Source organism: Molothrus ater, chromosome 4 (genome assembly GCF_012460135.2).
Source record: "Molothrus ater isolate BHLD 08-10-18 breed brown headed cowbird chromosome 4, BPBGC_Mater_1.1, whole genome shotgun sequence".
NCBI classification, from domain to species: domain Eukaryota; kingdom Metazoa; phylum Chordata; class Aves; order Passeriformes; family Icteridae; genus Molothrus; species Molothrus ater.
The window spans coordinates 46,130,517-46,153,242 of record NC_050481.2 but is presented as its reverse complement, the minus strand read 5'-3'; the positions used below and the strand labels follow the sequence as shown (position 1 = coordinate 46,153,242).

The 22,726-nt window shown below is 39.6% G+C and overlaps 1 protein-coding gene across 1 annotated transcript in view; it reads right to left on the bottom strand.

The window, feature by feature from the left end:
* Window positions 1-22,726, bottom strand: part of SCFD2 (sec1 family domain containing 2) — a 185,784-nt gene that overhangs the window by 11,629 nt on the left and 151,429 nt on the right. The window contains exon 6 of the mRNA XM_036382488.1: window positions 3,125-3,270. Coding sequence (XP_036238381.1) covers window positions 3,125-3,270 — 146 coding nt within the window. The remainder of the gene's footprint in view (window positions 1-3,124; window positions 3,271-22,726) is intronic.

The window sequence follows — 22,726 nt, the reverse complement described above, 5'->3', positions numbered from 1 at the left end:
CTCCTACCTTATTCCAAGTGTCATGTCCCCACTGATGTCTGGATACCAGCAGGGAAGGGAAGAGACCAACCTGCCTGTTTGTCTCTCATGGGAGAGCACAGCTCAGGAGTCCCTGTTAGTCCTTTAGCTTCTATGGCCATGGCACTCCACATAATACTTCCACCTGTGGAGGACTTCTGAACAACAGGCCAAACAACCCCACCATTACCATGAATGTCAGAGCTTCTGAGAAGTTAGGGGCTAGGAGAAGTGGAAAATGTAAGGTACAAATGGTCAACATGCTGGAAGGTCTACTCCAAAAGGATCAACCTTGTATCCTCTTCAGGATCCACAAACCCTGTCTGAAAATGAAGTAGTAGCCCAATAATCTCCACATTTCAATACCAAGGTTTAAACCACTCTGACATGCTGAAAAAAAAATTTAAGATAAAACTTTTAGGAAGCAATGGAAAGATGTTTAATGAAAATTCAAGCTTGATTTACAGATGGAGCTTTGTTTTACTGCTTTTAATTTTGCGTAAACTGCAACACAACCACGATCATTTCAGAAAGTGCAACCATCTTAGAAAATGAGCAGCTTTAAAATTAGCACACTTATTTGATTTTGGGACTACCCTAGGTATACGTCATGCCTTAGATTACTTAGGGAAATCAAGTGCAACATCATTAATTTTGCAAAGATGGTATCTACAAGAGACATATTGCAAATAAATAGTAAAAATTGATGGAAAATAAAACACAATCCACTTGGCTTGAAACTAAAATTTTCTGGAGTCATTAAAGAAATGTTTTTCATCCAACATGAAACAAAGCTTACAGTTTTTTTTAATACAATGCTGTCAACAAAGATTTATCCAACTCATCTAGTTCTTCTCACAACATGTGCATAATTTTTAGTTGAGCCAACAAAGCAAATTACAGCAGACACGAGCTGCAGGATCTTCTAGAACATGTCAAGATTTCTGTCAAATCTAGTCACGCAATAAACAACTATTTGAAAATACACATGCAGGCATGAAGTCCTATTTATAAAAATCTGTTTAATATCTTCATAGATGAGGAACAGAAAAACATTAGGAATGAAATATTTTTGGAGCAGAGATCAAATCACAGTTTAACAGAGAGGCTTATTCCACAAAATTAAAGGAAAAACATCATCTGACTGAAATGAAAAATATCATTCAGACAAAACTATCTACTCAAAAGATGTCAAAAATTAGCTATGATTTTGCATGTCTGAATTTTCAGAACTAAAACTCAGTGCCCTTCAAAACAACCCAGTCACACTACACAGATACTAAAATACAGAGAGTACAATCCCCTACCTTTTTAAAGTATAATGGTTCCAAATATTTTAAAAAATCTTTTATGACTTGAAATTAATCTACTATATTTGTAGAGGTTTTTTTCCATACAACCCCCAAAACATACATTGGTTTCTATCTCATATAATGAAACTTGGATCAACTTTAAATTTTGGCAGGCACAAATTTGTTTAAAATTGCTGTTAAAAACCTCAATAGCTATGGGACACACCCCATATGAGATTATAAAGGGAAGAAGAGAGAGAAACAGAGAGACAAAGAGAGAGAATGGGGAAAGGAGAGTAGGGGATGGAAGAAGGAATGGAGGATGGGAAGGAGGAAGGCAGAAATATATCTAGATCAAGATGAAAGTAGTTTCAGTAACAGGCAAAATTCTGTTCTTGCATGGTCACTACATGAACTAATTTGACAACCTGATGAAAACATTTATCATTTTATGTAAGACATACAAACTACAATGCTACAAAAAGTCCTTCTAAGAGGCTATCCAATTCCCAGGTTCTTATCCATAGAAACCTTTTTATGAGTCTTATGAAGAAAAGGAGGCTTCCCAGCTTTTAACAGACAAAGTGAAAAAGTATGTAGAGGCTAAACCCACTCCCATAGCACTAAGGAGCTTTGGCAATGAGTGTGGTCACAGGACAGGCACTACTACTTCTGAGGAGCTGAACTGATTGCACACAACCCCTGCCAGCCAAAAGAGAGGCCCATTTCCAGAGAGCTGTAACTATCATGGACAATCACATACTGCCTGCTTATTTCTTCTATTATAAATCTCCTGGACTTCCCTCAGCAGAAAATTTGTCCTACTCAAGCAACTAGATCCCTTGCATGGCTAGATTAAGGGGATGCAAGGTGTTAAAATATCCCTTGCTGTGTTCCAGCACTTATCCCTAAGCAAGCAAAGTGGATTACATCCAAAGGACATACTGATGCTAATTACACTTCCAGGAAACTTTCCTTATCATCTCACTGCCCCTGCACTGAACTGTATTAAATGTTTAACAATTTTCACCATTTTGGATACCAGACTGGTTCAAACTGCTAGAAGACTTCAGGAACAGGTTTTCTTCATCTTAGAAATTTCCAGTGATGTTTTGCAACAGTCATGTTCTTACAAAGCAATGCTTAATTTAAACTACATCCCTTTGGTGCTGGTCTGCAGCACCATTAGAAGTTTGGAAGGATTTTTTTATGGCTCAAGGCTAGAATCATGTTTTATGATCCTCTCTAAATCACTACTTTCTGCTGTAGAACTCTATTTTTAACTGGGAAAGGTCTTCAGGAGAGACAGGGAGAAGGAAAACCACTGTCTATTAGTCCTGATGACCTAAAGCAGTATTGTAGATCATCTGTTCCTATCTGAGAAACAGAAGCTGCCTTTGTCACCTATTTACAAACAGGTTTGTCCCTCATGCTTACAGGGACAGGAGAGGAAATACAAGAAGAATGTAGCTGCAGTATAGGTGCAGACATCCTGCTTCACTCTGCCTTGAGCAGTCTAAGTTGAGAGCCATCTTGACCTAGCCCTGCCTTTCACAGGCATTCATGTCATTCCACAGTGCTGCAGAGCAAAGCCCAAATTTCTTCCTCAGAGCTGACATTGATATGCATATGCCTGAGCCTGGACAAAGGATTTGAGGAAATTTTTGATGGCTGGGTCAATTATAAAATCCATGCTTAAATATCTTCTTCATGGGCAGAATGTGTACAGGACCAGCACATCCACAAAATTAGTGCTGTAATTTTGAGGGCAGGCTAGAGAAATAACAAACACAGGGAAAGACAGCTACACTTGCCTGGTGGGTGTTGCTGCCTGGATTATGTATGGAATGGAACTGTTTCATGTGCAGTCGGACCCTGGCAATATCCCTGAGGGACCGGAAGATACCGTCCACGGCATCTGTGGCTTTCTGAGATGTCAGGTTCAGTGACGAGTCACAGCCTAAAGAAATAAAGAAACACACAGCTGAGTGAGTGAAAAATGTTCATGTGTTTTGATAATAAACAGTAGAAAAGGGTAACTGGGAGGAAATTTTAAATTATTTTTATTGTATTATATTCTGGAAACTCGGGGGAGTTAGGCAGCATGTCCTCAGCATGGCACAAGTCTCTGCAGATAAGCAAGAAGGCAAAAATTCTGGACAGCAGGTAAAGTGAAGAGTGTCCCTGTTTGTAACCTCAATCACACAGCATTTTCATCAGCACAGAGGACGTTTTGCTCTTCAGAGCCAACAGAAGTTCCATGCTAGTGGACCCCAAAGAAGAGCCCCCTGTTATGTGGGATGGAACCAGCTGGTTTGCTGGTCTGCTTGGGTAAACAGCCATGAAGAAGGGAACTGCTCCTCCCTGGCCAGCAGCCTGCTCACTCCAAATACATTTCCTACCTTTGTGACAAGAAAAATGGAAGAGTCTGTGCTAAATACAGCAGAAAGGTCAGACAGACTTTGGAAAGAGCTGCATTATCACAAAAAAGCTCCTGTCCCTCAAAGTGGCAGAGTTATTACCTCTAAAGTATTTTTCCAAAGCACTTCTTCTAAGGTATAATGCTTATCTTCCACTAAGGCTAAATTCCAATTACAGGACCACCTAAAATGTCCCTCTGGATGGCCAGACAGGGCATTGGAAAAAAGAATGTCTTAGTCTTGGCTCCATCCCCCTCCCCATACGACCTATATTGCACAGAAGAATTGAAATAAATGCTTTCTTGACTCCAGTGCTGATGAGAATTAGCCAAGTGAGAGGTAAGTGGGTCACCTGATATTTTTATTGCCTTGTCAACACAGTTCTACTCCTCTTGACATCTCTGCCTGCCTCTCTGCTTGCTTGACTCTTCATCCTTGTGGCAGAAAATCCATCATAAAATAACTCTTCTTGCCACATGCTCACACCAACACACTCCCTCCTGCTTATTGCTGTTGTCCTCTCCAGGGATGCTGCTGTAGTGGCTTCTGAGTCCATCCTCCAGTTCAGAAACCAATCCTGCACCAGCAAACCTCTATGTCTATGCAGAATCCTGCTGAGAGGACAAGGTCTCCCTGCAGGTCCAGCTTGCACTGTGCTGCACCCTGGGAGCCTGGCACTGAAAACAGGCATCCAGACTGTCAAGAAGGCCCCTGGATTTTGGGGTAGGAGATCCCTGAACAAACTTTCTATGCAACTGACAAAGGACAGAATCCTTATGTACTTTAAAAAATCAATAAATAGGTGGTAAGTTCAAAATGTACAGGGAATATTTGACATTGAATCTGAATTACTTTCATACCTTCGTGTTCCACACAGTAAAAACTATACACAATATAAACACATACACACACATACACTTCTAGAGCTCTGAAACTGTTCCTACATGATGGTGATTAGACACTGAGCTATCAGTTGCTGAATATCGTTTGTTGAGGAGAGGTGTGGGAGCACTGGAGCACTGGGCTGTGCTCAGCTGTGCCTTCCAGTAAAACCAGAAGTGTATCAAGAGGAGCACTGGAGCATGGAGGGGCCAATGTCCATTTCCAGTGTCCAGGTCAGAGTGCTGTGCTGGACCCAGTTTGGGATCCCAAGGTGGCACTGGAAGATGAAGATTCAGTCTGGCTGTTTATGGCTGGCCTGACAGAGGGAAGAGAGGTGTACTTTCAAATTTCTCTAAAATTGACTTCCTGGACTTTCCATCAAGAAATATAATGTCTGAGGAACCAGGGATATCTATTTCCAGCCTGACATCCAGTACCTCTTTTTTTTAATGTAAATGAAAAAATAAGTTTTCTTAACAATCCCTTATTGATCAAATCAAAATCTCTAAGGCTTCTGTCTACCTGTTGCTCTAGGGTTATAGAGGGGAGCCAGGTTTCTTTCCAGCCTGGAGAACAACAGAAGCTTGTTTTTCCAAGTGGCAGGCAACTACTAATCACCTCCCATTCACACCTTCCCTGCAAATGGGGCTCTGCAGCATATGGAGAGCAGAACACAGTCCCTCTTTGCTCGCTTCAAGCTCCCAAGAAATCTGCCCCTTTTACAGCAGTGAAGAGGTGGAATACATTAGCTGCTGCACAGCTCATGTACTAATTAAAACAAAACTTCCTGTTACTGTTTTTTCTTGGGAAGTTAAATGCCATTTGGAGAGCATGCTGAATGAATTCTTTTGAATCCCAAGCTCTATTATACATGGGAAAAGGCATTTAAATAAAATTTTGTGATTTCCCGTTGTACTTGAAGAAGCCCAATTGTGGAGAAAAAGGAAATCACCACTAACCTGCAGAGGACTCAAGATTTTAAAGAACATAGTCTAGTTCTGCAGTGAAGAAAATGAGTCTGTTGGGAACTGCATTCAGTGCCTACCAGGATGAGACTTATGAACTTTTTCATGAGACAAAGTACATCTCCTCTTAAGCAACACATCTGAATAACCACTATTTCCACAATTAATCCCTTTTCACACGAAGTTTGAAAAAAGGAGAATGAATGGAGATGCTGTTTTCTGCAGTACTGAGTGACCCAGGAACCAAACAGGACCAGCTTTTCTACTGATTTCTGAAACTGGAAGGAAAATGCTCTAAGAAAAGGACATGGCACTGTGAACCCATAATAGAGATTCATAATTAAAGAGCAGCATCTGATTGATTATCCTCCCTCTACCTCCAAAATGTAACAAATGAGAATTTCAGACCTGAGTTTGAGGAAACCTTTCACTGTTCTTAGTCTCTTTTGGTACACATAAACAAACTTGTTCTTTCTCTAAAGCAGTATGAAAATTACCAACATTTTTGGAAGGACTTTGATAATTCAGAGACATCACTAGGCCTATGATTCTTACAAAGTTGAAAGTTTAGGAAAGCTGAAAGTTTACCACTCCACTCTGTTTTATTGGTATTAACATCAGCTCTCTCCACATTAGGCTCTCTCTATAACCCTTTTACAGAAATAAACCAATGCAAACCCTGCAAACCCTGGAACAGAGCCAGTAGAATAACCAAGCCATTTCAGAGGCACACATTGAATCATGGGCTAAAACAGCAAACTTGCACTCTGAGGGAGAGAAAATCCAGCATCAGGATTTCATTATGCAGGATTTCATTATTTTCTAGATATGCAAAGTTAATATGCTTGTCAGCAAAAGACAGAAGAACAAAAGAGATAAAGGGTTCCTTGAAGGTTAGAACTGAAAATACAGCACTGTGATATTAAATTAATTAAAATCTTCTATTTTTATACTTTATGTGATAGCATAGGAACGTGGGCCCTTCTTTCTCTAGTAGATAAATCTAAGGATCTACATATGCACATCCAGAGCCATATGTTTTACAATAGTTTTGGTATATTTGTGCATTAAGATCTTATATGCAAAATAAATTACAAATGTGTACAGTGACACAGATCATTGCTGGTTTTTGCAGGATAAAAAAAGTGTAAAACCCAAAACTAGGATGTAATTTGTATAATTCTCCTGTCACTTTTCTTCCCCATGGATTCTGCCACACATTTGAATCTTTATTCTTCCATCTGATTTGTACTGAATTGTCTGATACTCTCTGATACATCTAAGAAGTGAAGCTGCTAAGTGAGCGTGACACTGTGGGACAAGGAAGGACAGGCCAGAACACAAGACATCTGTCATTTCCCTATGGTTACACCAGCAGAAGGTGAAAAATTGTAATTGATTCCCTTCTAGTTTGGGGGAATTCAGAAGAAAGGTGTGTTCTACAGCCCTTGAGTGAAGAGAGTGTCCAGAAGGGGCAGACACAGTGGTGCCTGTGACAGCTTCCCTGCAGCACATCCATCCCCAGGGCTGGAGAGGCTCCTGCTCTGTGCTCACTGTGTCCTCTGCATCCCCAGCCAGAGCATGCGTGGTGCTGGATGGACAGCCAGGTCCACACCTAGCAACTTTGTGGCCCTCCTATGCACTTGTTTCAACAGTTCCATATCCTTCTTATGTTGGGGATCCCAGAACTGGATGCAGCACTCCAGGAGGGAGTGCTCCCACAAGAGCAGAGCAGAAGGGGAGAATCACCTCCTTCAACCTGCTGGCCAGCTCCTCTTGATGCAGCCCAGAATTTGGACTGCCAATGCCAGCAGGCAGAAAAGATAGGGAGCAGGAGGAAAGAACAGAATAGGAGCATATGGGAAAAACATTAGAAAAGGGGGGGGGGGGGGGGAAATGCACACAATATCAAAAACCAAAGCTCTGTGCTTCTATAAATTTAATTTATGATCTGATTGGCACACAGAGAGTGAAAACAACGATGTGTTTTGGGGCAGTCACCAGCACAATGCAGTGCAAGTGATGGTATGGATCTGGTGTCTATGACAGGAGGGGAGTGAGTCTGATCCACTTCCAAGGAAACCATGGAGGGCAGCATTGTGACCGACAAAGATGCAATTTGTAGTTTTATTCTCATCACAACAAACATCTCCCATCTGAAAGAAAAGCCCAGGATAGTTTTTTTAAGAGTAAACTAAATTTAGAATACTGTATCTCTGCTTCAGCTTTTAAATATGCATCCACACTCAGCACTCAGTGCTGAGCATCCAGGGATTGCACACGTATGTTTCCAAGGGCATTTGAGCACATTATCTGATCTTTATTACATAAGGACACATCCTGCAAGCTCTGGAGTTCCCTGAAGAACATTGTGCTTGGAATCGTTGTTTTTGACATCAAGTCTTTGAACCCTCTTCTGGAAACTGCTCTTTGGTGTACAAGGGACACACAGACCATGTGGACAAGAACTTTGCTGGATCTAAAGCTGCACATGAAAAAATCTGGCCACTAACATGCATGATTAAATATGGATTTAAGAGCTACCTTAGAGAGTAATTTTTTTTTTTTAAATTTTGGCCTTAATATCTGTCATTTGGATATTTCGATTCTACAGGAATATTTTATTGCCTTCTTCTTGCCAAAATCCAACAGCACAACTTGTAATATCAACTTTTATGAAGCACTGCAAGCTTGGTACTGCTGGTTCTCATGTTACATGAAATTAAACCTGTCAATTCAGTGAACAATTACAGAGAAAAACTACAGAACTTACTACAATAAATTACATTAATTAATTGCAGGAGGAATTCAAGTTAGGCTCAGATGTGCTTTCTGAAGGAAATTAATGCAACAAATTCATTCGGGAACCACTCAGTTGCTCCCTCAAGCTGCCTATATCTTAATTAAAGACCACAGATGCTAATAAAGCTATGGTAAATGCTCTGTAAGTCCAGTAAGGCCTCCCAATGATGTTCTTGCAAGAACTCAGTAAAACTCCAGGTTTTACTAAACAATATAGAGCTTTATGAGCATACCACCCTAGGACCCATATGATCAAAAATCCTTGCTCAGTCTTTTGCAAATTATTCTCAGATACCCTCTTTTTGTCTTCAGAGTAGTGGCTGCACTGTGGCAAGGTCTGATTTCTATTCCCATCAAGGACGTCCCTTCCATTCAGGTGGGGCATTAGCCAGTAACTTCCAGTGATGATATAAAGTTTCACCCTCGGATCTGCTGCCTCCCACCTTGTCCACAAGGTACTCCAAGAGGAACCACGTATGTGAAGGACAAAGGATGAAGGATGAGGTTTCTGTCCAGGCAGCAGAAGGTGAGGCAGTCAGGACTACCAGTACTGGTTCTTCTGCACAGCTGCCGTGACCAGAAGTCCACACAAGCATGGGAGTCTAGATGCTTTACCCTTTTGGATTCAGAGGGGAATGTCCGGAAAACGAGATCTGTAAGGGTCCTTATTTTTTAAAAAACCTTTTCTTCTTTATGTTGATTTAAATGAATCCTACTTTTAAAACAGTAACAAAGTAAAATAAGTATGTCAGTATTTTTATTTGATTTTTTCAGTACTTTCTTTCTTGGACAATGAAAATGAATACAATCAGTGTTTTTAGCGTTCACAGTCCAATTTGTTTGTGTATTCCTCAAACTGCCAAATCAGGCTTGCTGATTGGACATAATTGGTAAATGCTTCCTTCTGAAAACAATGGCTAGACCTAGAATTTGTAAAAATGCAGGAAACAGTTTTAACTCAGGATCTAAGAATGATGATAATGGAGAAGCGTCCAAGAGACATTTTCTTTCCCAGTTTAAGTTCTGAGCCAAACTCACAGGACTCTCAGTATCCATAAACTAGTGTAGGCACCTTTATACAATAATGTAAATATATAAAAACATAAGACCACAATTAAAACTAATTACTGTAATCTATTTATCAGCTACTGAAATAAAATAATATTTTTAACAGCAGGACAAAAATAATCACATTCTAATGCTATGTATCTTTTCCAAAAGGCCTCTTCACCCAGCATACTGTAGCACAGGTGAAAAGCCACCTGAAAACTGACAAAGACAATGGGCACCTAGGTTGCATTTAATGGGCAATATTTAATGACAGAAAAAAAAGAGACTAGAATAATTGCAATTTAGACTTAGCTACATTAGATACTGCTACTGCCTAAATAAAAACCTAACTCCAGGCTCAGTTCAGAGCAGGTTTGCTGAGGGAGTTATGACTTACTGTGGCCTGCTGAGCACAAGCTGATGAGAAGAGAAAAAGTCAAGTGGCACATCTCCCAGGGGCTACAGCAATTAGGAGGAAGAAGGAAGACTTCCCTTTTTTTCTACACTACCAAGAACCTCCTAAGTCATTAGAGGGAACAATTTTCTACCTGGCAGATTGCAAAAGACCTTCTCTTGTCCTTCCATCAGTAGTGCAAGAACCATGACATGCTGTGCCTCTGCAAATGTAGCCCAAAGCTGATTAGGGCGTACGAAACCATTTACGATGCTGAAAAGCAGAGAAATGTGGCTTGTGATGCTCTGCTGGAGACCTAGAGACCAGGGGCTGTACTGGGCAAGGACCAAATTATACTTTTTTTTGTTCCTGATGCTGCTTCTCCTGAAAATAGACATTAACACTTTGGACACTGAAGTGGAATATGGGGCTAAAACAGGGTAAGGGCAGAACAACTGTTCTTTCACCCTGTAAGTGAGGATAATTGTATAACAACTAGTGTAACAACTTCCAGAGAAAAGCCAGGAATACTTATGGTAAAGGGCTTAATTGCATAACATAAAAAAAAAACCAAACAAAAACAACCCAAACCTTTTTAACCCAGAATACTGAAAGCAACAGCCAAAATTCTCCACAGTGAAATCAGAAATTCTACTTTAATGGCAATCTGCCACACTGCAAGTCACACATGACCAAGGACAAAAGGACTAAGAACTGGAACACTGAAAATTTCTGCATTCACACTGCGACAGCACTTGTCCCTCACTGGAGCTGTTTTGTCCTGCCACTGTCAGTGGTACCATGCACACAAAGAACAGGCCACATTCTCTCTGGTGTCCCAGCCTTGCTGGGGGGTGCCTCCAGCAAGGAGCTGAGGCTGTAGGAGAGCTGCAAAGAAGCCATGCATGAGTCCTTCATGGGCTTCATAGGGCTGGTCACACGTGCCAGGGTTGAATCCAGGGCACAGAGTCCCTGCTCTGCAGACAGACAAGAAGTTACACTGGAAGACAGCCCTCTCAATTCTTTCCATCACAACCAAGAGAGATCATGGCAGGGAGCTTGTGTGGTTGAATCCATGCACAGCATCTACTCTGTGCTACCAGCTCAACTGTGTTGCATGCTGTGCATGAAACAGACCCTCTGGAGACAAACCCCTGTCTCTGGCACTTGATCTACTGAATAAATGACCTAATATGAAATGACTGTGTTTCAGATGTTTCTCTAAAGAATACACAGAGAAAAACTGCCACTGTTGGTACAGATATTCATCTATTTGTAAAGCACAACGTTGTGCATGTGGGCTTGGGATGCATGAGTCAATTTTTGAAGCTATGAATCATGAACAATTTAATTTTAGTATAAAAGCAACATGTATTATCTGTTACCTACCAGAGTCTGATACTAAAATGGTTTGCATTTAGGTGAAAAGGTAAATGATAACTTAGTCTACAGTATAGGTGATTATGTTATTTGGAATAAGGATTATGTCTCTGATGAGATTAGGAAAACCATGTTTTGCAGAGGCATTTGCTCTTCATGAATCTCATGGAAAAATTTAAGCAAAACCCATATTGCATTTGGAGTTACAAAAGAAACAGGGGAGGTTTTTGCCTATTTCTCTCTCTAGCTTTGGTTTAAATGGTTGTATTTTTCATCACCTGCTGTAAAACTATTTCATTTGAAATCGTGGTTGTAGTACTGTCTCAAAAGATAACTTTTCTTGTTTTGGGAATATGTCATATGTGATTGAGGATAACATCCTATAAAAAGTACCTTCACAGACTTTTTTAGTTTTATTTAAGCATAAATTATTTAGAAGTCCTCCTACGTTCATCTATGCTCATAACCCACTGAAACTGCACTGCCCTTTGCAGAGATCATAAATACACAGCTCAATCCAAACATTTCAGCCTATGGATGAACAAGAAAAGGCAAGCAAGTAAAAAGCCTGGGAGAACGAGAATAAAGCAATAAGAAATGCAAGTTAGAAAGAAAGAACTGCATGAATTATCCCACTTTCTGTTAATTTTTAACTTGAAACTACTTTATACAAGAGACAAGACAGGCAGCATGAAGCACACTTTGGATGAAAAGCAAAATGAAAGAAGTGAGACTGTGGAAAGGATCTGAAGAGAAGGAACCCTGCTATGGGAAGATGGACCAATGCAGTGCTATTTTTTCCAAAAGAATGAACAACACAACCATGTGCCAAGCCACCCCTTCCTCTGAGTACATGAGGGTTGAAGCTGCCCTAAGACACAGCAGATCCCCAACTATGAATAACACAAAATTATACAATCAATGCTCATTTTATTCTTCTTCTTGTCTGTTAATTAGAAACCACACTGTAGTGCAGATGGCAAGTATCAGTCAATGAAGAAAATTATCAGCAGTACAAATCTCAAGTGCATGTAGGAGTATTCTGGACTATTAAGTGGAATGAACTCATATTCATAAAACAGATAATTCATAATATGTGCAATAGATTAAAAAAAATGCTGGCAGAGGTCTCAATTTAACAGAAAATGTAAACACACATTCATCTTAGAAGGTGTGACAGGATGAAGTTAGGGCAGTGGTTAAACGCCTTGTTGAGTTACTTTCTGGTTTAAATTCAGAGTTAATTGTGCTATTTTAATTGACAAACAATTGAATGGCTTGTGGAGTTGGTCTAAAGTGTTTCTTAAGCACACAAGAAATAGCATTTTTTGTCTTTAAAACCAATTGAAAATGTTGTGCATGTTAGTGAAACACAGCTTTTAACAGAGGTTTGAAGAAACAAGTAACTGACAGAAAATGCCTGAGATCTGTAGTCATTTCCATTTAGTATAAATTGTTAATGTTTTCAGGAAAAAGAAATAATGAAAAACACTAGTCATCTTATAGTCAAGTTTCAAAACCTGCTTATTTATTGTTGCCAAAAGAATAAGGATAACTTGATTTATGTTCCAAGTATGTGGCAGAAGCACAGGGATTTTTTGCTTTGAATTGTGCCTGCCTAAAAATAAAAGAAGACTTGCAATTTCAGAATTAACTGGGGTTTTTTTGGTTGTTGATGTTGTTTAGGAGACAAAGACATTACTAAGTGCAAAGCTGACGGGCTGACAGCAGAAGTTTAATCATGAGGCTGGTTTGTGGCAGCTGAATGCTGTTTGCTATCCCGGGACTGGGCAGGTGCAGGGTGCTCACACAATGAAAACTATCTAGCTACAATAAAAATATTAATATATAATATATCTAAGCTAATAGATACTCAAATGATCAGTAGACATAGATTCACTTCCACGGATATGTAATGAAGCCTGTGGAGGAGAGGAGACTCCTTAGGCTCCTGCCATAACCACGTTTCATTTCAGATAGGGAAAATACTAATTCTGATCTGATGAGTTTCCATGGAGGCACACTTCTGAACAACAGAAGGCCGCTATCAAAACCTTTCCTGTGCCACTGCTGCTTGATGGACATTTTTCAGTTATTCCTTCTTCTTCCTCCTGTTATAAGGAGACCCCCCCCCCCCACCCAGAAACACAGAGGGAGATACAGAGGACATGCACAGCAGAGCAGATGAGCTCAGTGCTGCCACCAGAGCAGCCTCCAAGTGCATCATTTCCCCCTCCCCACAGCCATGTGCAGCCAGCCATGGGGCTGGGCAGCAGCCAATGGCAGCTCAGGATTGAATCACCCCTGGAGTAAGAAAGTGTTTACATTTTCAAGCAATGAAAAATATTAATGAGGAAGCTTGCCCATATTCTTTATTACTATGGGGTTTTTTTGTCAGGTAAGAAGGGCTGCTTACTGCAGATTCTGTGCCACCTTACAGTCTTGGCCAACATCCTGGTGATGTTCTAGATCACTTTAGTTAAGTTTTTACCAACCTCAGATGTAAAATTCTGACAGCCTCCATTATCTGCGATGTAATAATATCTTATTTTCCTCATATTTGTGACATACCTTAATTTTTTTTTAACAGATTTTTATTTTTACACCAAAGAGTTAGAAGTTAAGCTATTTTATAAAGCATCTGAACAAGACACTGTTTCCTTGCACAGGTATTTTGTCTCTTCGCTGGGCCAGAACAGCCCCAATAACTGGACAAAACCTGAGAGTAGAGCCTGGAAATCATTACACAGTGATCTTTATGCTGGAGGGAGATGGCAGAAAACAGCACCATGCTCAAGCTCCTTGGTTGAGCTCAGTCTCTGCTGCAATACAGCAACACACCATTTTCAGCTCCCAGGAAAAACACTGACTCACAAGGATGATACCTCATCCAAACCTACCGGGTTGGCCCATTGCAAGACTGGAATGCTGCATTTTCTGGGCACAGTGGTTCTGCATTCAGTTCCTGAGCTGAAGGGACCCACCCCAGATGTCACCAAGCAGAGCACACAGCAAGGAAAGATTGCTCTGCATTAGGTATAACATCATGTTTGAGCTTCTACTGCAATGTCCCGGTCTTGAATTGTTCTGTCACAGCTCACTGTAACTCTCTGCACTCCCAATTAGAAATTCAATTAGGCCATTTGTTGCTCTTGCAGAACAGCATTAGCACTTTTATGTTGATTATTTGCCATTAAAAAATATGCTAAAGTGGGATTAATCTCTAAGAATTAGCCATCTTAAAAACAGAAACCTGGTCCATCCTCATTTTCCCATCCCACAAAATCTCCTGGAAAGGCCAATCTGTTTGCACTGACTAGAGGTGGACTTTCTAGTTTCACCTGCTAACATCAAACTCTGTGAAATAATTCCCACTTTCAACTAAAGGGCCAAATCATTGACATGGAATAAGCTAGAGCAGTACAAATCTGAGATAAGAAAAAAGAAAAAGTATTAATCTGTAGACTAAAAGCACTATGACAAGCATAAAGAGGCATGTTATGTTCATCTCAAACACAGCTATTAATAGATGCTACCGTCAGCCCCCAGCACATTCAAAGTCAGAAACGCTTACTCTGCAGATATAAATAAACTGTCCTACTTTCTGCTTCCACCAGCACTACAGAAAGGAAGAAGGACAGAGATACTAGCTAGAATATACCTTGTCCTGTGAATGATAAATGTAATATGATCCATTTGTGAGGAGTCTTTAATATATATAATGCTTGCTTAATTTATTTGAGCTTTATTACATGGCCTTTTTCAAAGCTTCTCCAGAGTGCTGATCACAAAATTCAGGGTCTGGCCTTCACAAAGATTACCTCAACCAACTCTTGTAGAAAAAGGGAAACAAGAGACAGCAGAATGAAGCAGAAAAGCAGTAGGATACAAAACTCCAATACACAGAGCCAAAATGGACATAGGTTGGCTTAAAAATATGAGCATGTTTTTGCAGAGATAGCTAGAAAAACATATTTGCAGTTGTAAGTTGAGCAAATTTGATATGAGTCACAGCAGCTGTAAACATGCAACCCCCACAGAGCTGTTTGCAAATTGTTTCTCTCCATATATCCACTTGGTTCAATTGAAGGCTGAATAACTGAGTAACTGCAGAACACCAAATATAGCACATGAATGTAAGGGAAGAGGAAAAATTATACAGGAACCAACAGTCTTGCCTTTCAAACAGGCACAAAGTTCAATCAGACTTTGAAAAGAAAAACTAAGTGTGAAAAAGGAATGAGGAAGTGGGACAAAAGCTGACTAATGCAGGTGACAACCTAGCTTGCCGTACCCGTATTCTGGGTGAGATAACTGAATGTTCAGCTGACAGAAGTCTGGTAGATGATTATCTGATTTCAGTTAAACATTTGATACAATGCCACCTGGAGAATTAGTTTGGAGTGAAGAGATGGGACTTCATAAAAGAGTTGGAAGGACAGAAGCAGAGACAGCAATGGCCTGGGGTGCACAGAATCTTAGCGATGTTCCTTAAGGATTTGTCTTACTGTGTTTATTGATGACTTTTGCACAAAAACTAGGAGTGTTGATGACAAAGTAGTAGTAATATTGCTAAAGGTAGTAGAAGCCGAAATATTGTACAAGATACAAGTTCTGAAGAACCATAAATGAGACAAAAGAGACCAATACAGCAATACAAAATGAGATAAACCTCACCCAGGCCATCAACTTAGTGGGCAATAATAGAAAATCTCTCCAGCTGTGACTCTGTGATCAACAAGAAGAGAAGAATCTGGGTGGCATTAGTTGATTCAAGGATGACTCTGGGCTACCAGCACTGCATGAGACATGCAAAACTCATCAGATAATATACTTCCTGTAAATACACAAGATATGCTAGTTCTGTCCTAAAAATGGTAGAACTACAACAGAAACAATTCTGGTCACTAGTGCTTGAATTCAAACTGCAACAGACTTAAAACAGATGTCTAAGGATAACTACAGAAGTAAGAAAACATTTTTATCTGAAAAAAATGGGGCTTGTTCAGTTCAGCAACAGGAAAACTGAAGATAAATAAGCTAGAAAGTTGAATGAAGTATCCAACCACTAAAGGAGCCTTTGTGTGAAATTAGCTTAATACATCTGGAAATAAAAGCAGTTTCAAGATGGATTTTGATACATTTATAAGTGAGCTTACACAATATATTTGCCTTGGAAGAAGCAAGGGGTCTGGTTTGGTGGTGAGAGAAGCACCTCCTTACCCTGTCTTTCCACATACACCCCTGATCATTCTGAAAAATTTTTTGTATTTCAGAGATTTAATATTACATCAAGGAGAAAAACCATGCAATTGCTCAAACTCTCTATAAATGTTCTCATAAATGCTAATGTAGGATTTTGACTATTAAAAGTGCAGCAACGTCTGGCAGCCTTTTTGAAAGCCTGCTCAGTCTAGCTGCAGGCTGCCAGTGACCAATTTCACCAGGCACATTTTTCTGCCCTGACAAATGGCTCAGTAGATAGCTATGGGACAGCCTGTCTGAGAGGTTTACAACCCACTAATGATGAAGTGCTCAAAGCTGGGAATCAGTCTCTAATAGAAATGAAAATATTTCTCCCCACAGAAAGTTATTACAGTTCTCCTTCCTTCTCTCAAAACATAAATGTTGAGTAAGTTGTCTAGCCATTGGAAAAGCCTAGTAGGAATAGTAAAGCCATCAGGAAAAACAGCTCTTTAACTTTCCTAATAAACCAAGCTGCTTCTGCACTGAAACGTGGAAAGGTCATCCGAGAGGCAAAGCAATGAAATAGTCAAGGCTGAAAGGAAAACAGGCAGAGGAAAACACTTCAAATTGGTGTTATGTGATACGTTTCTAAAAGGCAGGAGAAGCAAGAGGTTTTGTGGTGTACATGGGATTCTGTAGAATGTGCAATTTATTCTTGCAGGGAAGGACTTGTATCACATATTTCTGAGTAGCATGGCAAGGCAGACTTTACTTCCTCACTATTTAGAAAGCTTAGCTGAGGAGAGAAGGATGAAGCAGGGGATATATCTGTTAAAAAGTATATTTTAAACAACTCCTGCTGCCTGTACTCCAGAGAACAGGGAGGTGGCATTTAGCAACTGCCTGGTTCTACAGCCAGAGACATGCATTTCCTTGCTCCTCTGTAAGTCTGGGCAAGCTGTAAACCCCAGAAAGATCATTGCTCACACATGCTCTGCTAAGCCTTGCTGGATTTTCACCATTAAGATGTCTAAGGATGCTCTTGCCAAACATACTCCAGTCTTTCACAGGACATAGTGCTAACAGAACAGTCCATCCATCACTCCTAAAGTGCAGTAAGCTGCGATCTGTTACTTCCCAGCTCCTAACTGTGATCAGACAGCTAAAGATGTGTTATTCTCAAAAAACACCGTGAGCCTGGCACATTTCCTGGGCTTTGCCCAGACCAAGGCTGCTCACCCACTGCACTGGGGTTATACCCACTGCTTCAGAAAGGAGCAGGCTACTAATGACACCCAGGCAATGATGAGGCTGTGTCTAAAGATAAAGTCCATATAGGAAATGAGTTATAGAAAGATAGTTTCTCCTTTTTTTTTTTGTTTTTTAATGTTTAGTAAGCTGTTAAACTACAGAGGAATTTAACAAAAAGCAACTATACTTACCAATAAATCTATTTATTTTGTTAAACCTATTCCTTGCCAGGTTAGCTCCACAAAATTCAGCATCCTGTTTTTATAGAAGACTCAGGAAAAAGACATTCATACTTGAGATGCCTGAAGGGCTCCAATCACGCTCTTCATATTTACTAAGAATGTAAACAAAATGACATGACCTCAGTAGGAATAACTTACTCCATACTTTTCACAAAAGGCAATAAACATATGGAAGGAATTACAGAAAGGGAGTCAGTAAAAAATACTGGTTCATCAGAGAAATTGTTTGCATTATAAAAAAGTGACAAAAAATAGGTAAGCACATAAAATGGGTGAAGTGCAAGGAAGAGTACTCTTTTCTTTAGGAAAATGTTTCGTGATGTTCTTGCTGAAGTTTCAAGAGCAGCTGCAGCAAGAATGTAAAAGCAGATGTCAGGAAGCAACAGTCTGTGTGTCATATGCAAGGAAGGAATTCTATCAGGTTTGTTTTAGGGAGCATTAAAATGCTATAATGGGCAAAAAAAATCACAAAAAGCATTTAAAAGCAAGATGATTATAAATGTAGAAATTGCTAGAAATATGGGAGCTAATATGAGGTTTATTATGAAGTGCAGTTTAGGAATCAGAGGTGATGTACCTAAGAATACTTGGCAGCAAGCGCTGAGGAGGAGATCAGGAAGGACTGGGCATTTTCTGATGCTTGGATATCCTGCTCAATGTGAGACGTTTCTCTGGAACTGTCCCATGGACCTGAACTGATGCCCTCAAGATGGAGAAAGCTGGACTAATCAGAACCAAAAATACTGTGTAAGCTACAAGCAACACAGTCTGGAAGGTCCAAATCCTCATGGTTCTGTGCACCTTTCAGCTCTTTGGATTTTGCAGAAGACTGAGTAACATAGAGCTAGACTTTCAGCTCAAAAGGAATATACTTGGGGAGGATACATTGAACACTACTAGATGAAACCTCAGAAGACTGAGCAGCTGGGGGACATCACAAACTTGGTTTCTCATTGGAGAAACTAATTAGGTTTAGCAGACAATCTTTTTACTAGCTTGTATGTAAGTGTTGCTTTTACATCTTTATGAGGAACAAATCCACACAAAGTTACTGCAAAAGCACTATTTGAAAATGACATCATCAGAGCAACATTAAAAGGAAATTAGCAATAAATTTGGGAAGAAGATTTAAGAACCAAAGGCTCCAAGAGTATTAGTCACTGTTTAAACACAAATTAATTAGTCTCAAAATACTGCACTAATCTGCTCTGCAAATATGGCTTAAAAACTGTTTTAGAAAGGCTCCTTTGGCTAATGGAGAGGTGGGAGACAAGGACCTTGACTTCTAGAGAAGCACTCTGGAGATCTCTGCGTGGCTCAAGTGTCTTTCTTCAGGCAACCACTGATTTTAACAGGAGCCTATTCAAAAAGAACTGTGATTCAAGTGACCTGAGTTGATAGACTCTTTTTAATTTTATAGACATCTGCAAATTAGAACACCAAAGTTAGCTTAGTCAAAATAAAAGCCAACAACTGAACTGGCACATAGAATAGCCTGGATCTTCCTGGGATGCTGAGAGTCATAAGAAAACTTGTGATGCTGCTGCTTTAGGTTTTTCTGCTTTTAAAATGTTAAATGTGTTAAAATCAGAGTTTATTATTCACTTGCTACACTGTGTGTAGCTTCTACAGCCACCGCATTTACTTCACAAACTGAGAAGACCATCTGCAAACACTGCATATTTGTTACAAATAGGATTTGTTACAGGATTTTCACTGCTTAAACCTCTGTGAAGTATTAAAATACTTTAAGAAATGAAGTGTATGGGCTGCATTCTACTTGCAGTGAAAATGCATTTCATCCCTTGCTTCAGCAGGAGAAACACTGAAGCAAAACTGAGCTTCAATGAAAATTGCATTATAGCTGAATTAATAAAAGTCAGAGATGCTGGAAGTGTATTTTACACAGAGCATATTTTCAGCTAGGAATCAAAAATGTTTTGATAGATGTCAGCACGATAGGTGGCCAGATAAATTAAATCTTTCCATCTCGAAGCACTAAATTTAACTTGTTTTTCTTAAGAGAACTACTGGCATGACAGCCTGCTGTATGGGTGGAGAACATGCATGCACAGGGCATGCCAGAGCTGGTTGCTTGGTGCTGCACCCTGAATAACTGATGAAGCCTCTTTGCATCAGTGGCTTCAGCCTGGCCCACTTCAACAGGTAGACAGATGTATTCAACCAATGGATCATACATCTAATATCAGATCAGTGATAAACATACACTAAAATAGGCAGTGGGTCAAAGTCTTCTGAAGAGCACGCCTGCATCCCTCTGGATCATTTATGAGAGATAGTCCAATGATAATACACAGTTATAATCTGTATTTATATATATTATATTTAGTTATAATAAACTCTGGTCTATATTTTAAAGGTGAGATTTCTTCCTTTCACTTTAAGATATTTCCATTATAAGATGATGGGGAAATTATTTCTGTTTTCATTAGTCTATTATTATGTAAGCAAGAGAAAGAAAAGACAGGCCAATAAAATGCACTAGCATTAAAGTCCTCTACAGTGTATATGGTATGCAAAATCACTGCTTTAATAATTTCAGTTCATAGTTTTGTACATAAGACACTGTAGACTGAAACAGAGACTGAAGTTTAATTTGCCAACAAATTCTGAAGCTCAACAGGCAGACTCACACTTTCTTCACAGCTGGAACCACTTCTCAGCAGTGACAGCCTTTTGGTCTTCACCTCCAGGTTGTATCTTAGCCCTCCAGTAAGTGCAACAACTGTTCAGCAATCCAGTGACTTAAAAAAACCCCACTGAACACATTTTAATCATATCTTTAGCAGTTTGCAGCTACAGGTAAGAGAAGTGTACTTGTGTGGTGTGATCAGACAGCTCTTGGGAAAGTACAAGTAAAGGCTGTTTGGTCACTGCTTTGGTACAGGCAGCCTATTCAGGCTTTCTCTAAGTCTCCTTCTCTCCTTCCTCTCCTTTCTCTAAAGAAATCCCTTTGGTAATTCAATACTGCAATACCCTTCGAATCAAAGGAGTTAAGCCAATTGCTCTGACAGACATCTAGGAGATTCCCCACCCTAAGGACGAAAGAATGAATTTTAGCACAAGTCAGCGTGAAAAAGCTACTTCAAAGAAACAGCAATACAACCCACAATTCTATAAACTACTTCAAATGATCCCTCTACACATTCATTAGACTGAAAAGGGGCATGCCATTGTATACAACCACTCCCAGCCTTAATGCTGCCTTCCAGCCTCTGAATGTTCAAGGCATGGCCTCAGGGAAAACAGAAAAATTTAGAAAGAAGCAGAAGATTTTTTTAAAGGTAGCTATCTACCCAATCATCCTCCCTTGGGTAATAGCATGAGTCTCATCAGCTTCTATTTGTTACTCAAAAAGTGCTCTTGCAACTGAGATGCTAACTGAAAAAAAAATTAGGAAGAACTAAGAATTGTGTGTCTAGTAATGTAGAAAAGTGCTAGAAGAGACCCCTTGTAGAAAGCTGGTGAACACACAGGCACAGGCAATTATCTGTTATTTGGTAGTGTCTCAGCACATATTCATTTGTGCTTTTAACCAATTAAAGGGCTTTCTCAAGTCAAGAACTTAAATTTGTCAAATTGTGTTGCATCACTTCCATAGAGCTTTTTTTCCCTCCCCTTGAGGTGAAGTTTACTGATGCAGTATATCTAGCAGTAAATCTATTTAGGCTGGAAAAAGATCAGCACTGTGCATGCAGATTTTTTAGGCTTATAAATCTGGTAAGAGTGATTGGGATCAGTTTGATGATTCCCAATGTTTGAGCCTGAAGATTATAGAAATCAGATGAAGATAAGGCTTTTGTCATGTTCCTACAGAACTCACCCTCCAACAATGTTTCTTTCTAATATATTTACCAGCTCTATTATCTTTAAAAGAAAATACTTTATCCAAAACAAGTTTTACACTAAAAAACTTACACTATTCAAACTCCAAGCCTAAGAATATCTAAAGTTCTAAAGATTACATATAAAATAAAAATCACACAACCAACTAGCCAAGATAGGACAGATATTTGGTGGTGGTGTCACTCCAGTTATCCATGCACGACTGTGCTTAAAGTCAGTTGTGTGTTCCCTTAAAAAATGCATGTAGACAAGCTGAGAAGTAATTCTGACTCACTTTCAGGAGTACCTTTATGGTACAGGCATTAAATTCCATTAGTTGCATCTGCATTAGATTTTAGTTTGGGTTAGGAATTTTGATCTTCTTCTAATTCCCATTTGCTGTGCTTTGATTTGCATTAGAGAGTAACCTAGGAGTGCATGAACAGAATTCCTTCTCACTAAAACTAAACCAAAAATGCCCTCCAATGACTAATTCATATCACAGGACCAGACAAGAATGAGTCTCCAGCTCATCAAGATGGATTCACAGCATGAGATGTGACAGTGTGTATGGAGAATAAGCAGAAGGGAAACAGAAAGTTACTTCACTCAAAGAGAAAATGCTATGATACACACACTGAGCTAAGTGATTTAATGAAAGAAAAGTAACATTAGCAGGCAGCAAAGATATGCAAAGCTGCAATGAAACCTTCTGCTGTTTGAAAAGCTCTAAAAATAACAAATGACTGTGCTGCTAAGTTCCATAAAAGATAATGGTGTGGAAGTAAACATTTCAGAATTGTTAGGATGAAAAAGGGAGGAGATTGTTAGAGATTGGAGAGATTGTTTCTGAAAAGGTAAAAAAAAGAATGAAAGGAAAAAATCTGAGTGAGTCTAGGTCACCCTTTTTCTAAAAGGATGTACAAAGCAAAGCAGACTTGTGCTCAAGGAATCACTAATGTCATTAAGGTCAGTCTTTAAACAGACCCTATATTTT